This window comes from Pipistrellus kuhlii, unplaced genomic scaffold (assembly GCF_014108245.1).
Source record: "Pipistrellus kuhlii isolate mPipKuh1 unplaced genomic scaffold, mPipKuh1.p scaffold_m20_p_19, whole genome shotgun sequence".
In the NCBI taxonomy this organism is placed as follows: domain Eukaryota; kingdom Metazoa; phylum Chordata; class Mammalia; order Chiroptera; family Vespertilionidae; genus Pipistrellus; species Pipistrellus kuhlii.
Genome location: NW_023425504.1, coordinates 3,285,127 through 3,298,661, shown reverse-complemented (window position 1 = coordinate 3,298,661; position 13,535 = coordinate 3,285,127). Strand labels below are relative to the sequence as shown.

General features: G+C 50.9%; 2 protein-coding genes and 1 pseudogene across 2 annotated transcripts; 1 reads left to right on the top strand and 2 right to left on the bottom strand.

Moving 5' to 3' along the window:
• Positions 1 to 692: 692 nt before the first annotated feature.
• On the bottom strand, positions 693 to 1,442 carry LOC118721920 (melanoma-associated antigen 8). Its single transcript, XM_036443202.1, has one exon. The coding sequence runs from the start codon at positions 1,431 to 1,433 to the stop codon at positions 693 to 695; it is 741 nt and encodes a 246-aa protein (XP_036299095.1). The 5' UTR covers positions 1,434 to 1,442.
• Positions 1,443 to 9,675: 8,233 nt separating this feature from the next.
• On the top strand, positions 9,676 to 11,125 carry LOC118721916 (heat shock transcription factor, X-linked member 3-like). The gene is made up of 2 exons (XM_036443201.2): positions 9,676 to 10,143; positions 10,422 to 11,125. The coding sequence occupies exons 1-2, from the start codon at positions 9,676 to 9,678 to the stop codon at positions 11,004 to 11,006; spliced, it is 1,053 nt and encodes a 350-aa protein (XP_036299094.1). The 3' UTR covers positions 11,007 to 11,125.
• A 1,134-nt stretch (positions 11,126 to 12,259) lies between these two features.
• Positions 12,260 to 13,535, bottom strand: LOC118721915 (annotated as a pseudogene).

Genomic DNA, 13,535 nt, shown 5'->3' with positions numbered 1-13,535 from the left:
GAATCAAGAATTAACAACCTTTTGCTTTTATTTTTCTATTTCTTGACTCCACCGATTGCACTGCTGAATTCTTTCACATTTCCAAGGAAATCCTGTTCTGATGTCATATTATCTAGTTTGTATCACAAACTAAGCTGAAACGTGTTCCACTTTGAGTTACACAGTAGCAAATCTCTTACTCCTTTTTTGTTAATTCTCACAGGAGGATTTTATCCCTGTTGATTTTTACAGAAGGGGGATGGATATACAGAGAGAGAAACGTAGATGTGAGACAGACATCAATTGACTGCCTCCTGCGACCTAGGTATGTGCCCTTGACTAGAAATGAACCTGAGACCCTTCAGTCCTAGGGCCACATTCTAACCACTGAGGAAAAACTTCCTAGGGCAGAAAATCTATTACTGGACAAGTACAAATACATGTGTGACCAACGTCTTTCATACACTTAGATGCTGAAGCTTATGAAACCTTCTATGAAAAAGAACATTTGAAAATTCCTAAAGGATACATTTCTAAATCATCATAGGAACCCAAAGATGCTACAGCCCTTATCCCCAACTCACCCTAGACCTCATGAACTGGAACGTTAACGGTCCTCTTCTCAAAAGCAGAGGAAAGAATTAGCCTCACACCATGTCCAGCAGGAGAAGATGCCAGACATGGGCGTGAAATGTGCTTGGTTGCAACTTGGCTCAGGTCCCCTCTTCCTCACCACTCATAGCCTCTTCAGACAGGGATGGGATGGAATTGGGAACCCTTTTATAAACCCTGAGCAAAAAATCAAGGACTTTCAACTTGGTGGTCTCAGCATGGGCTCTGGGACCCCACAGGAACTCATAGCGAGCAGGCTGGCTGTTGGGCACCTGCCGGTAATCCAGGTATTGTTCCTGCACCCAAACTTTGGTGAGGAGCTCTCTAGGCTCCCCATAGATACAATGTTCCTTCCAATCATGCACCCCCCTGACATGCAGGGCTTTCCAGATTTCCTCCTCAGAGGCACAGTCACCCTCTGTAGCAATCAGCCACAGAACTGCAACCAGGAGGCCAGTGTTGGGAAACCTGTGCCCATCGCCCACCATCCCATCATAGGTGAGGCCCAAGGTTGTGACCAGGACATAGGTGTGGGTTCTGGGGTTCACTTCCTTCACATCAATGCCAAAGACCAGCTGCATGCACTCAGAAGCTGCGTCGACGATTTCAGGGAAGTGGCCCTGGTGCTCTTTGATGACCATACTCAGCATTTCTGCCTTTGTGGTTGGCTCTTTTATGCAATACTTCAGGAGCAGGAATGCAACCAGGCAAGCCTTCTTCAAACATAGGGCACCTTGGAGAGTGGACTCAGCCTCTTCAGAGCCCAACCTGCTGCTTGGCCCCTCCTTATCTGGGCTGCTGGAGCTCTCATCTTCAGGTTGGCTACATGGAGAGGCTGCCATGGCAGTGGGGGGAAGGCAGGCACCCTGAGGAGGACTTGGTGTTTCAGCAGCAGCTGCCTCCTTTAGGCTCTCTTGGAATAGGACTGAGGGTGGGAGACACAACCTCTTCCTCCCCCTCAGTGCTGAACAACTGCACTGCCACCAGTTTCTGGTTCTCCCTTGGGTCCTGATGGCCTTCCTTAGGCTTACAAAGCTCACTCATCTGATGGCGATGCATGGTGACTCGTGCTGGGACAGTGACAGAGTGTGGGAAGGTGGGCAATGGGGACCCACAGGCCTGTGAGAGAAAGGGAGTGTGAGGGGCCTCAGCTGAGAAAGGCACCCTAGGCAGATGGGACAAAGGTGACTTACAGGTCTCTTTTTTAGGGGTTTTCTCGAGCCTCACACAGTTCTCTCCTCACTGGCCTGTCGAGTAAGATCACGAAGGAGGAAGTGAGAAGGCTTCTCTGGGTGCAGCTGGCACAGCCCACAACTCTGGGAAAGAGAGTGTGGTGAGGTGGGATTGGGTGTTGTGGGGTCTCTGTTCTGATGATCACCTCTGTGCTCACTGAGGGTTTTCACCAGTCCCCGGGCAGGGCCTTCTTCTCCCCCTCTGCTGGCCTGAGACAAGACTCTCAGAACAAGACACGCACTTCTGAGAGTAACCAGAAGGACTTCGGGTGGCCCCACATCTGGCCACACCTTCCCAGAGTCTAATAGGTGTCACCAAGGAACAATAATGTGCCACCTTACTCTATTGATTCCATCTGTCCCACTAAGTCTTTACCCTTTCACTGTCCAGGAACTAAAGCAACTGCATCTGCTGACTTGAGGTTACCCTCCTAAAGGAAAGGCCTCATCTCCCTAGACAACGGCAGAGGAAGTGAGGGGAGCCAGTACATCCACAATACCAGCTCTCCCCATTCCTGACAAAAATGGCTCAGCAGACCTTGGGCTTTATGTATGCTTGTTTCAAGGGTGCCCTCATTCCTCATTGTGACCACCCTGCCAACTCATGGGAACCTGACTCAACTTCTGTCCAGACCCTCAGACCAAGGCTCTCCCCTCACCCAGGCCACCAATTTAAAAATCAGGAGGGACTTAGACTGACAGCCTAGCCCAAGGTTTCTAGGGCTGAGATTAGGGGAAGGCTGGATTTCTGTGGTGTCCCGTTTTTGTCTCAGGGATTGGGGTACACTCCCTCCTCCCTAGAGGTCCTCTCCTTTACTTTGGCCTGACCCAATACTCTTGTCACTGTTGAGCGGATACCCTTCCTCAGATGACCGGACTTTGTCCACTCAGACCAAGGTCTTCACCTACCTGAGAGCCCCAAAAAACAAATGTGGAGGCACTACACTGCACAAACTCCAGGGGTAGCCTCAGGTGGCTACCATATCCCCTCTCCACGCCCCCTCTGTCCCACCCCCCAGGATCCCTGCCATCATCATAAAATGCTGAGAGCAGGTACTGGGCGCTCTGCCCTGGTTGTATTCCCGGTGCCCCTGTAGGTTATTCATTTTTACTCAAGGCCCTACCTTCATGCCTCCCACCTGGATACTCTCTCTCTCCCCCTTAGAGAAAGACCCCACCTCACCGAGGACTCCCCACTTTCCCACACATAATAGAAAGGAGTATGCCACTTAGATCCACTGCTGTTCCTTTCCGAGTTGAAGACTGTGGACAGCTGGCCTTTGAATCATCCCTCCTTTTCTGAGAAGGGGGTGTGCATTGAGGCTTCATGGGATTGTGTGTTCACACCGGGCAGATCCTCGGACTTGTTCCGCTGCTGATCTTGGGTTAACTCTCATGCCTAGGTCCTCACATCCCCAAAATCCCCCAGTCCACATGCATGTGGCAATAGTAGGAGTTTGCAACATCCAGCCCTTTCTGCCAGGGTCCCCGACATTGGGGGGTCCAGGGTCACTTTAGTGCTCCCTAAGCTGACCTGTGGCTCTGCTCCTTACGCTGGACCTGGATGGGGAAGTCAGGAAACTATGTCTGTGGTCACCCCACTCACAGGTCCTCCTAGGACAGAGTATTCTGGTTCCCAGTGTCTCCTATTTCTCCCTCAGGGTCCTCAACTTGACAGCAGCAGGACCTGGGGTCCGCCCTCTACTGCCTGAAGCCCAGCTCCTTCTGCCAAACCCACAGTGTCTCTCAGACCTAGATGCAGAACTCACAAAGCTCAATGTGCGAGATCACCCCTCCCTCACTCCTAGGAGGCCTGGGACAGACACTGTTTTGGGGTCCAGGGTCCCCCAGTCTCCCTCAAGGTCCTCAACTTGACAGCATCAGCATCTGAGATCCCCCACCCCTGATGCCTTAAGCCCTGCTCCTCCTACAAAACCCCCAGTGTCTCTCAGACCCAATGCAGAACTCACAAAGCACAATGTGTGAGGTTACCCTCCCCCACCCCGGGAGGCCTGCCCATGGACACTGTTCTGGGGTCCAGGGCCCCCAATCTCCCTCCGGGTCCCCACACTGACTCCCGGCAGGTCCCAGACACCCTCTGCCGACCTGACACTCGGCCATGACACGGAGCCCCCGAGTGTCTCCACCCGGAAGAGGCGGAAGTCAGTCCTCGAAGCTGGTGGTCACCCCGCACCTTGGGGCCCCTGGGACTGACTGCTCTGGGGCCCGGAGTCACCTTGTCTCCTCCCAGGGACAGACGGCCCTCACCATGAGGCCTGCAGGCCCTGGCCCTCCCTCTGTGAACCGGAGCCCGGGCCCCCACTGGGAGCCCTCAACCCCGACACCCGAAGGGCGGTCCGTGGACCTAGCTGTCCAGAGCTCCAGACAGGGGCTGAACTAGACCCCAGGGCCCTCCATGGGGTTCTCACCCCGGTTCCAGGCAGAGTCCGGACCCGCCCGTGCGACCTGAGAGCGCTCCCCTCAGCTTGTCCCCTCCGCCAGCCCGAAGCCGGCTTCTCAAGATGGCGCTGAGCTCCCCGGATTCTCAGGTGGACGTCACCATGAGGCCTGCAGGCCCTGGCCCTCCTTCTGTGAACCGGGAGCCTGAGACCCGAGACCCGAAGGGCGGTCCGTGGGCCTCAGTGCCCAGGGCTCCCGGCAGGGCTGAACTGGACCCTGGGGACCTTCGTGGGGTTCTCACCCGGTTTCAGGCAGAGTCTGGGCCCCGCCCGTGCGGACCTGAGAGCGCTCCCTTCAGCGCTTTTCCTTGAGCCCCCCATCCGCCACCCCCCCGTTCTCTGAGGAGGCAGGCGTTCAAGGGGTGAGGAAATCCTGCTCAAACACCACCACCACCACCCCGGGGTCTCCCTGGGTCCCGGGACCTCAGTCTTCCCTCAGGGTCATACCTGGGATCTGTCCCTCTAGCGACCTGAAGCCGGCCTCCCACACATGGAGCTCGCTCTCCTCGCTCAGACCTCCGGGGCAGAAGTCAGTGGGCAGACTTCCAGAAGGGCTTTCTGGGGTCCCCCGGCCTGAGAGCAGGGGCAGAGATGGGTCTAGAGGCCTGGGAGTGCTGACTCTGTTCCCCTCCGGCATCTGACAACACCAGGGCCCCTGGCCTCTGGGGACCCGAGTCTGTGTCCCTCAGACCTTGCTCGACTCCCCTAGATTCCTGGGCATGTGGAGGCATGTGCTCAGCCTGACAGCCCCACCCAGGGCCCGTAGAGCTGACAGGAGCACGAGGAGGTGGATTCTGTAGTGCCCTCCGTTCTGAAGCCCGAGGACCCCGAAATCCTCAATCAGGAGGGGCTCACACTTACAGAGATCACTGCCATACCAGGACCAATGCTGGAGGGGGCACTACTGCGCCCAGGATATGGCAGGAGCAGAGAAGAAGGATTATTATGGGTGAGGTTTAAAAGTGAAATCACCTGCATTGGACAAGGACACACAACCACAATGCCACAACACTTCCCCAAATCCCTGCTGCTGCTCAGCATCTTCAATAGTAGCTAACCTTTAGAACCCACAGTTTCCACAGTGTCAACTAAGCTGGTGAAGAAGCCCCATGAGACCCTTTAATCTTCTTTGCTCTCCATCCCTTCGAACAGGGCTAGGAAGAACCTGGGATCCTTGCTATTGGCCCTGAGCTAATATTTCAGGACTTTCAACTTGCTGGTTTCAGCGTGGGCCCTGGGACTCCTCAGGATCTCTTTTTAACTGGGTAGTACAAATACAGCTTTGGTCAATGTCATTCACACACTTAGATGCTGAAGCTTGTGAAGCCTTCTATGAAAAGAAACATTTGAAAAATTCCCATACAAAACAAGGATAAATTTCAACATCATCACAGGTACCCAAAGATGCTACAGCACTTCCCCAACCCACAACTTGCCCTGGGCTTCATGTAAAGTGAAGAATTAGCCTCACATCATACCCAGCTCGAGAAGCAGCCAGACATGGGCCTGAAACGTGCCCGGGTGCAACTTGGCTTAGGACCCCTCTTCCTTGCCACTCATAGCCTCTTCAGACAGGGATGGGATGGAACTAGGATCCATTCTATCATCTCTGAACAAAAATTCAAGGACTTTCAACTTGGTGGTCTCAGCGTGGGCCCTGGGGCCCCAAAGAAACTTATAGTGTGCCACATCACTGTTGGGTACCTGCGGGTACTAGCAGGTTCTGTTCCTGCACCCAAACTTTGGTGAGGAGCCCCTGTGGGATCCTATGTTCCTTTCCATCATGCACCCCAATGACCTGCCCAGATTTCATCCTTGGGGGCACAGTTGCCCTTCTTGGCAGTCACCCACAGAAGTGTAACCAGGAGGATATTGTTGGGAAATATGTGCTCATTGCTCACCACCCTTCTCCTAAGGTATCTTGCAAAAGAGGGGATCACAAAGGCAGAAATGTTGAATGGTGTCATCAAAGAGTACCAGGACCACTTCCCTGAGATCTTCATCCAAATCTACAGTGCATACGGCTGGGATTTGGAATTGATGGGAGAGAAGTAGACCCAATGACCACTGCTATGTCCTGATCACCACTGTGGACCTTACCTATGATTGGGAGCTGATCAAGAAAGAAGATCTGACCAAGAGAGACATCAATACACAAGGAGCTTTACTTGAATGGGGTCTGAACAGGGCTGAGGAAGAGAAGAATCCTTCACAGCAGGAGACCCTCCATGGGTTTTTGGGTCAGGAGAGAACGGTCCAGAAGGGAGTGCATTGTTTTAACTGTTTGTGTCCCCGTAAAAGGCTGATGTTGCAACCCTAACCCCTAAAGCTGACAGCATTAGGCGGTTGGGCCTTTGGGAGGTGCTTAAGTCACAAGGGCTGAGCCCTCAGAGATGGGAATAGCACCTTAAAAAGAGTCACCAGAGAGATCCATGCTTCTTCCACCATGTGAGGACACAGCAAGGAGGGCCCTCACTGAAGCACTATGGCACCTTATTCTTGGACTTCCAGCCTCCAGAATGGTGGGAAGTAAGTTTCTGTTGTTGATAAGCTACTCGGCCTGTGGTATTTTGTTATGGCAGCCCAACTCGACTAAGGGAGGAGGTCAAGGGAACAGCTGAAAGACTGGCATTGGAGAGGAGGCTCATGTGTCTAAGTGAGGCTGCTCACGAGCTCTGGGGGCGTGGTTTGAGGTCTTGGAACCACAAGGCTCACTTTTATCTACTCTTGGCAGCCAGACTAGCCTCAAGGGCTCCATAGTCCAGAGCTCAGCTCTTTCTCTATGGCTGCAAGGCTGTACAAAAGCAACAATAGCCAAGTCAAGACTGAAATCACTTTCCCTTGGAGGTGGCTGTCCGGGAAATCCATGTGCTGCATGGATTGCAGCCACCTAACTCTGGGGGCTCTGTTCATAAGGCAGCAACACACGTGGGTTATCTCTGGGACCTTTGGAGTTCTGGAGAGCATTGTGCCTAATAAACACTATCTGACTGGTGGTTGTGGGCCCAGGGTTAAATTTCTGGGACTGAGCAGGCTTAACAGAGGAATGCCATTTTCATACAGCCTTTCATCAACTCCACTGAAGTCAGCAGTGTGAACATTTCATCTTCAGAAGAGAAGGTGAACTCCATGTCCTAGATTCTTCACCACAGTGGAAATCCAGTGGCTTTTGAATAAAATAATATTAGCTAATGATCCTACAGAATCAGTGGGACACTAGCATTGAGTGCCTAAATCATACCAAGTAAACACCTGTTTCCCATGAAATGCCAGAATGTGGTTTCAGAGCCTTCTCTCCAATTTCCCTCCCATGAAATGGGCAAATTCCATTGAATAAGTAACCCGCAGAGTCATGAGCTAGCAAAGGCCACAAGGAACCCTCCTTTTCAGCCTTTAAAGAACTCCCTTAAGAAACAATACTTTGGTAGGCAGGCAGCAGAATGGAGCTGGCTGTTTAACCAGAGACACTAGGAGCCTCCCTCCCCCGCCCAACCCCATGTTGTAAAGAAGCCCATTCTTAGCCTCTAAGGCATGTCCTCCAAGAATAGACTGATTCTTGAATGAATGCTTTGTAAACCTGTTTAGAAGCACAAAGACCATGGACTGAGTCTGAGTCTAAACCCAGGGGCTCCATTAAGGATGCACTTATTAGGGTGAGGGGCACCTTGGGAAATTTTCTTCCTAAATTCCTTTGCACTCAACTTTTAGCAACAAAGCATTGACCCCACTGTTTATAAATAGGGTAAAAATGAGGCCACTTAGTGGCATGGCTGAGACAAAAACCTAGGACCCATGCAGGTGGTATCCATTCATGATACCACTCTATCTCCCTATACAGAGTGATTATTAAGACCAAACTTGTCCACGACAACTACAGAACATGGATCACAAAAATCACAATGGGTGATTTGTATGAAGATGACTTGAATTTTGCTTTTGTGCCATTCCACACCCAAGCTCTTATAAATGTTCAACTACATATTTATGATTATTTTCATATCAGCTTCCTTCAGTCATAGCTAGCTAAACAAGTTAGAATTTAACTTGGTAGTGAATCTGTATAGAGTAGGCTTTTTGGTTTTTGAAAAGTATCTAACCCAAGAGCAAACAAAATGATTCAATATACCCATCTTCAGGGCTATGGCAGGAGAGGAACACATGGGCTTCTGGCAAGTAGAACAGGGCTGGCATGAGAGTGAGTCAGCAGAATGCTTCATTTCCCAAGAGCTGGGTATGTGCCTGACCACAAATCACTAATGAAAAGGGGAAGAACCTGAGGAGATTCAATTTGGAAGTGGGAAGCCAGAAATCTGGCAGAGCCAAAGTCCACCCACTTCACTGAAGAATAGAAATGGGGCATAAGGGAGGCCTCAAGCAAGCATGAATCTGAGGGTGTGAGGAGGATGTTTTGAGGAGACAAATTCAGGTGTCCCAAAGTGAACTCATCTTGGGTAGTAAGAAGAGTTCCTATGTGGAAGACATAGAAACTAAAGCCAATGCCATTGTGACCTGAGAGTGGTGAGATTTGGGGGCAAGTCAAGTTCAAGTGGGGGCTCCATAGGACATCAGAGGCTGAGGCTGTCCATTCCCACTGCAAAACCGTGTTTAACGTCTTCTCTCAGGTGCTTTGGGTAGCACTGAGGTTGAGGAAAGAGAGGAACAATCCCACCTGTGCTGGAGCACAGCCCTATTCTAGGGACAACTTGACCCAGAGGTAAGAAAATAAGATTCTCTTTTGGGCTCATCTTAGCAGGACTTACTAACCAATAGGCACAGTTGGAAGAGACCAAAGCAGGAAGCTTGTGAGGGGGTGCATTGAAGAGGGGGGCTACCTACTGAGACTAGGCGAACCACCATTTTCTGGGAGGAACAGTCCCCCAGGGGCCCATCTGACCCAGGCAGTATTGGAGGTTGCCTAAGTTAGAACTAACGAGGGCCTGGACCTTGAGCAACAAAGAGGCCACCAACTGTCCCCCCTCCTCTCTGTAGGGATGGGGGTAGAGATAGGATTGAGAACTCTCAACACACATCCAGTAAACTAGCAACAAGAAACAATATTTCTGGAAGCAGATGAGCACATTTTCTATTAATCTGACCCTTGTATTTTGTACTATTTGAAAAGAGAGAAGACGGGGGCTCTAAAGATATCCACTCCCCGACACTTGGCCAGAGCCCACTCTCCAGAGCAGCCATAAGTCACCTTTGTGACATCACATGACTTAAGCAGCTGGTTGCCCCACGACCGAGACTCTAGAATTTTGAGGACAGTATATATAGGGCATCGCTGCTGTGACCACAGGCATTTCTGACCCCACTTTTGAAGTGATAGGATCCAGAGTGCCAAATGCTTGTTGATGTAGAGCATCAACATGACTAGTCAGAGTACCAATGAGATGCAGGAAGCCAGGCTGGCCCCATCAGAGAAAGGACAGCCACCAATACTGGTCCAATATGATACATCCCCAGGTCCCCATGTGGGTCCCAGAGTGGCTTTGGAGAGGCACAGTAGCCAAGAAGAGAGGCAAGATCCAAGCCCACAAGACAACCCTCAACCACAGGCCACAAACCAAAGGGCCACCAATGTGGAAGGAAACAACATTCTTTATGGACTGTCCTTCCCAAGAAAGCTTTGGAGGATAATGGAGGATGATGCCTTCCAGTCTGTGTGCTGGAATGAAGATGGAGACACCGTGATCATCAAGGCAAACCTTTTCCAGAGGGAGGTTCTCTGCCGAAGGGGCAAGGAACAAATATTTGAATCGAACAGCCTGAAGAGTTTCATCCGCTTGATGAACCTCCATGGTTTTAGCAAAATACGCCCTGATGATTCTTCAGTTTGCTCTCCAAGGAATAAGATAATGGTAAAGTAGAAAGTCCTCTCATTTCCCATGTTCCCTGTTACTCAAACATCTTCCTAGTGGACCCAGAAGAATGATATACTGAAAAGGCTTCATTTCAGGGCCTAAACCTTTTTCACATGATACAGTATTTATCAAAAGATGAGAAAGTATAGATTTTTATTTGAAACTATAACTCCCTTAGAGATAACCTGCAGGGATGAGTAGACTCTGAGAGGCCAGTTAATGTCAAATAGATATCTTTTCTCCACAAATGACTAAATTAATTAATTTTGTTTCAGATCTACCAAAACAGAAATTTCCAGAGAGACAAGCCTTGGCACCTCCTAAACATTAAAGCAAAAGGCGATCAAATGGCTCGAGTTTGTTCAGGTACCAGTGCCAGCCCTGCAAAGAGAAAGAAGAAGATGGCCCCCACAAGACGCTCTCCAAGACTATACCAGGAGGAGAGCAAAAAAGAAGCCGAACAAAAGGCTCAGGAGACAGATAAGAATGAATGGGGATCCAGTGCCACCCAGGCATTCGAGTTCTCCGCTCCTCAGCCCCTGAGCAGTATCAGGGAAGTTCAGTGTCCAAGTGCAGCCAGTGGTTCAAGTGGGGAGGACACTTCTGGTAATTTCATGTTTGTGCCCACGGCTACTGCCGGAACCGATGGCACAGGGGATCTGTTCCCCACCCTTCCAAATAAACCATCACAAGGTTCAGTGATGTCTTTATACAACATATGCTATTCAGTTCTGATAGCTGAACTTTTAGACTTGGCTCCACCTGAGGACCTTGACCAAGCCGAGGAGGAAGACCATGAGGGCTCCTCAGATAACAAGTATTCACTCTGTGAGCAGTTCAAGGACAGTACAGTCCCATAATATCACAGGCTTTGTAACCACAAATCCATTTCTGCTATAATATAGAAAGGCAAAACTATGTTACAAAATAAACAATCCAATGAGAATTGTGAGTCCCTGTTCTTCTGTTTCCATGCCATACACCTAGTCAGATGAGCCTGAGGACGCTAGAAATCCTGGCCCGATAGGCTTTTGTCCCTGTTGTCCTCTTTCATTTCACACACTCAACCAAGGATCTGGCTGGGGGGTCCTGAGGCAAACCCAGGAAGACCTGGTCCCTTGAACCTTGCCTATTGAACAGGAGACAGAACTGCCTGACTCCTGACCTTGGGGGAATCACCTTACATTAGTCATGCATCCTGAAACAGGAGGGTCTTTACTCCTAGGTCCCCCTATGATGCCAGGAAGTTTCTGATCAGCATCTGAGTGTGTCTAGCCCAAGTTCCACGGGCTTTCCAGAGAGGTCCACCTAGAATTCAGGTCACCCCATCTAAGTGGTGTACGACAGAGCCAGTCTGGTTTAAAAGATGGGCCATTCCAGTCAATGCCTGGGAGAAAGCCCATCATCCTCACAACTAACAACCATTAGTAACCCTGCTAGAAGGGATCCAAATAAATTAAAGATTGCCCACACAGGAAAACAAAAACTCTACCCATCACTTTTCCATCAGAGCTGTATTTCAGATCTGTCCTTGGGTCCCGAGGTAGCTATGTAACATGTGTAACACAAGCCCTCGTGAGCCATGGGACACTTACAGCAGACCAGTCACTTGCCAGGAGAGACAGGTGCTTTCTTTCAAAGTCTGATGTCTCTTCCACCGTGAATGAAGCCATGCCTTGGCTGGTCACCCTCCGGCAACCATTCAGTGCCCACTCCCAGACCTCCCACAGGGTCCCTGGGTGCTGCTGAAGTGTTCTGTGAGTTTGACCAGAACAAAGAGATGGGAGTCCCAAACCATAATCAGTTCTGCTAACAGTTTTTTCTCTATAATGAGCAGGACCAAAAAGAGTGATAGCACCAAGATATGTCCTGGCAGCTTCCCCATTTCCCTAAAGTCAGACAGAGTGCTTGAGACAGGCAATGAGCCCAGAGAGGCATCTCACAAGGACAGTCACCTACATCAGGGCACAGAAATCTGTTTATGTGAACAACAGATGGTGGGTAGTGCTCTCCATGGCAGCGCCAATTCAGTTCCACATCTGTGGCATGATGGCCCTTTGATGGTGATGATTCATCTGGATTCTCAGAAACCCCCTGTGGAGTCCTCCTGCCCCTAGGGGTTCAGGTGCTGTGGGATGCCTACCTGTAAGACAGCCTTTCCCCTTTCCTGGGTATGAGCTTCAGTAACCACATGGGGTTTGAAAGTGCAGTCTGGTACCTCTGCTTCAGGTTGATCAGGACAGCCTGGTGTTCCAGTTCCACATCTTCCTCAGGAGCCACATTTTTGGGGCTCTGCAGAGTTGCCCCAATGTCAGGGAGCCCCGTGCATCATGAAAGAAGCACTGAGATGTTTTTCCTTCCATCAACCAAAGGAAAGGGTTCTTTAAAGTTATGCCCTCCAGAGCAACGCTGATTTCACCAAAGGGACACGGAGTGAGCTGGGTCCCTCTGAGAACTTCCCATGTGTCAAACACTGATCAGGGAATTCTGGGTGAGGCCAGGGAAGAGAGGGAAAAGAAGAGTACAGAGCCTGGTCCAATAAACGGCAGGTCCCAGCCTGACTGCTGTGGGCAGCACAGCAGGTCAGAGGAGCCTTGACTGCTGTGGGGAACCCACCGGCATTCAGCTCCCAAGCGCTTCACCAGGTGAAAGGAGCTGGTGTGGGCTCTTGACCACTGAGGGATGAGCTAATGATCCCAGGATGCCATGGGCAGTGGAGGTGGGGCAGCTGTGTGAGATCAGCAGACAGCCTGAGTCTGGAGGCCACCCGACATTCTCTGTGTGCTGTGCAGCCTCCCCTGGTCTTTCACACATAAATACACAAGTGTGTGTGTGTACATGCATAGCCACACATGTGTGAACATGGACAACAGCACATGAAGACTTGGACCTTTCCCTGCCCCTCAGGTCACCAATTGGACTGAGAACCACTGTGGACAGAAGGCTTGACCCAGGTCATAGAAACGCTGCCCACAGAACCCCAGCCTGGGCCCCTTGGCGCCCCTTTGAAGGTGTGCTGCTTACAGAAACCACAGCCTCACCACCACAGGTTTAAAGAAAACAAGTCCCAAACTCCTGAGCAAGGTCCTGGGGGTACTCTTGGAGGGGTGTGAGCTGTGCTCAGGGTGTCACATCTTGCCTAGGATCACTCTTCACCCATACTTCTCCCTTCCCAGAGCAGGGCCTGAACCTGCTTGGGTTCCACCCCAGCCTCTCCAGCAGCAGCTCCCGCCTGAGGACATCTTTTCAGTCCCTGTGAGCAATGTGGGTGGTGATGGTACAGTTGCCCTGACTGCTCACTAGGGTTGCCAGTAAGTCTCCAGAGTCTTTACCGCATTTAAGACAAAGCCTGCCTAAGGCTGCGGGAAGGAGAAGCAGGAGAACTCCAT

What these genes read in the sequence shown, in the direction of transcription:
- LOC118721916 (XM_036443201.2), top strand. Translation starts at nt 9,676, where the DNA reads ATGCAGGAAGCCAGGCTGGCCCCATCAGAGAAAGGACAGCCACCAATA. An exon ending in CTCCAAGGAATAAGATAATG is followed by an intron (nt 10,144 to 10,421) that starts GTAAAGTAGAAA and finishes ATTTTGTTTCAG; the next exon opens with ATCTACCAAAACAGAAATTT.
- LOC118721920 (XM_036443202.1), bottom strand. Translation starts at nt 1,433, where the DNA reads ATGGCAGCCTCTCCATGTAGCCAACCTGAAGATGAGAGCTCCAGCAGC.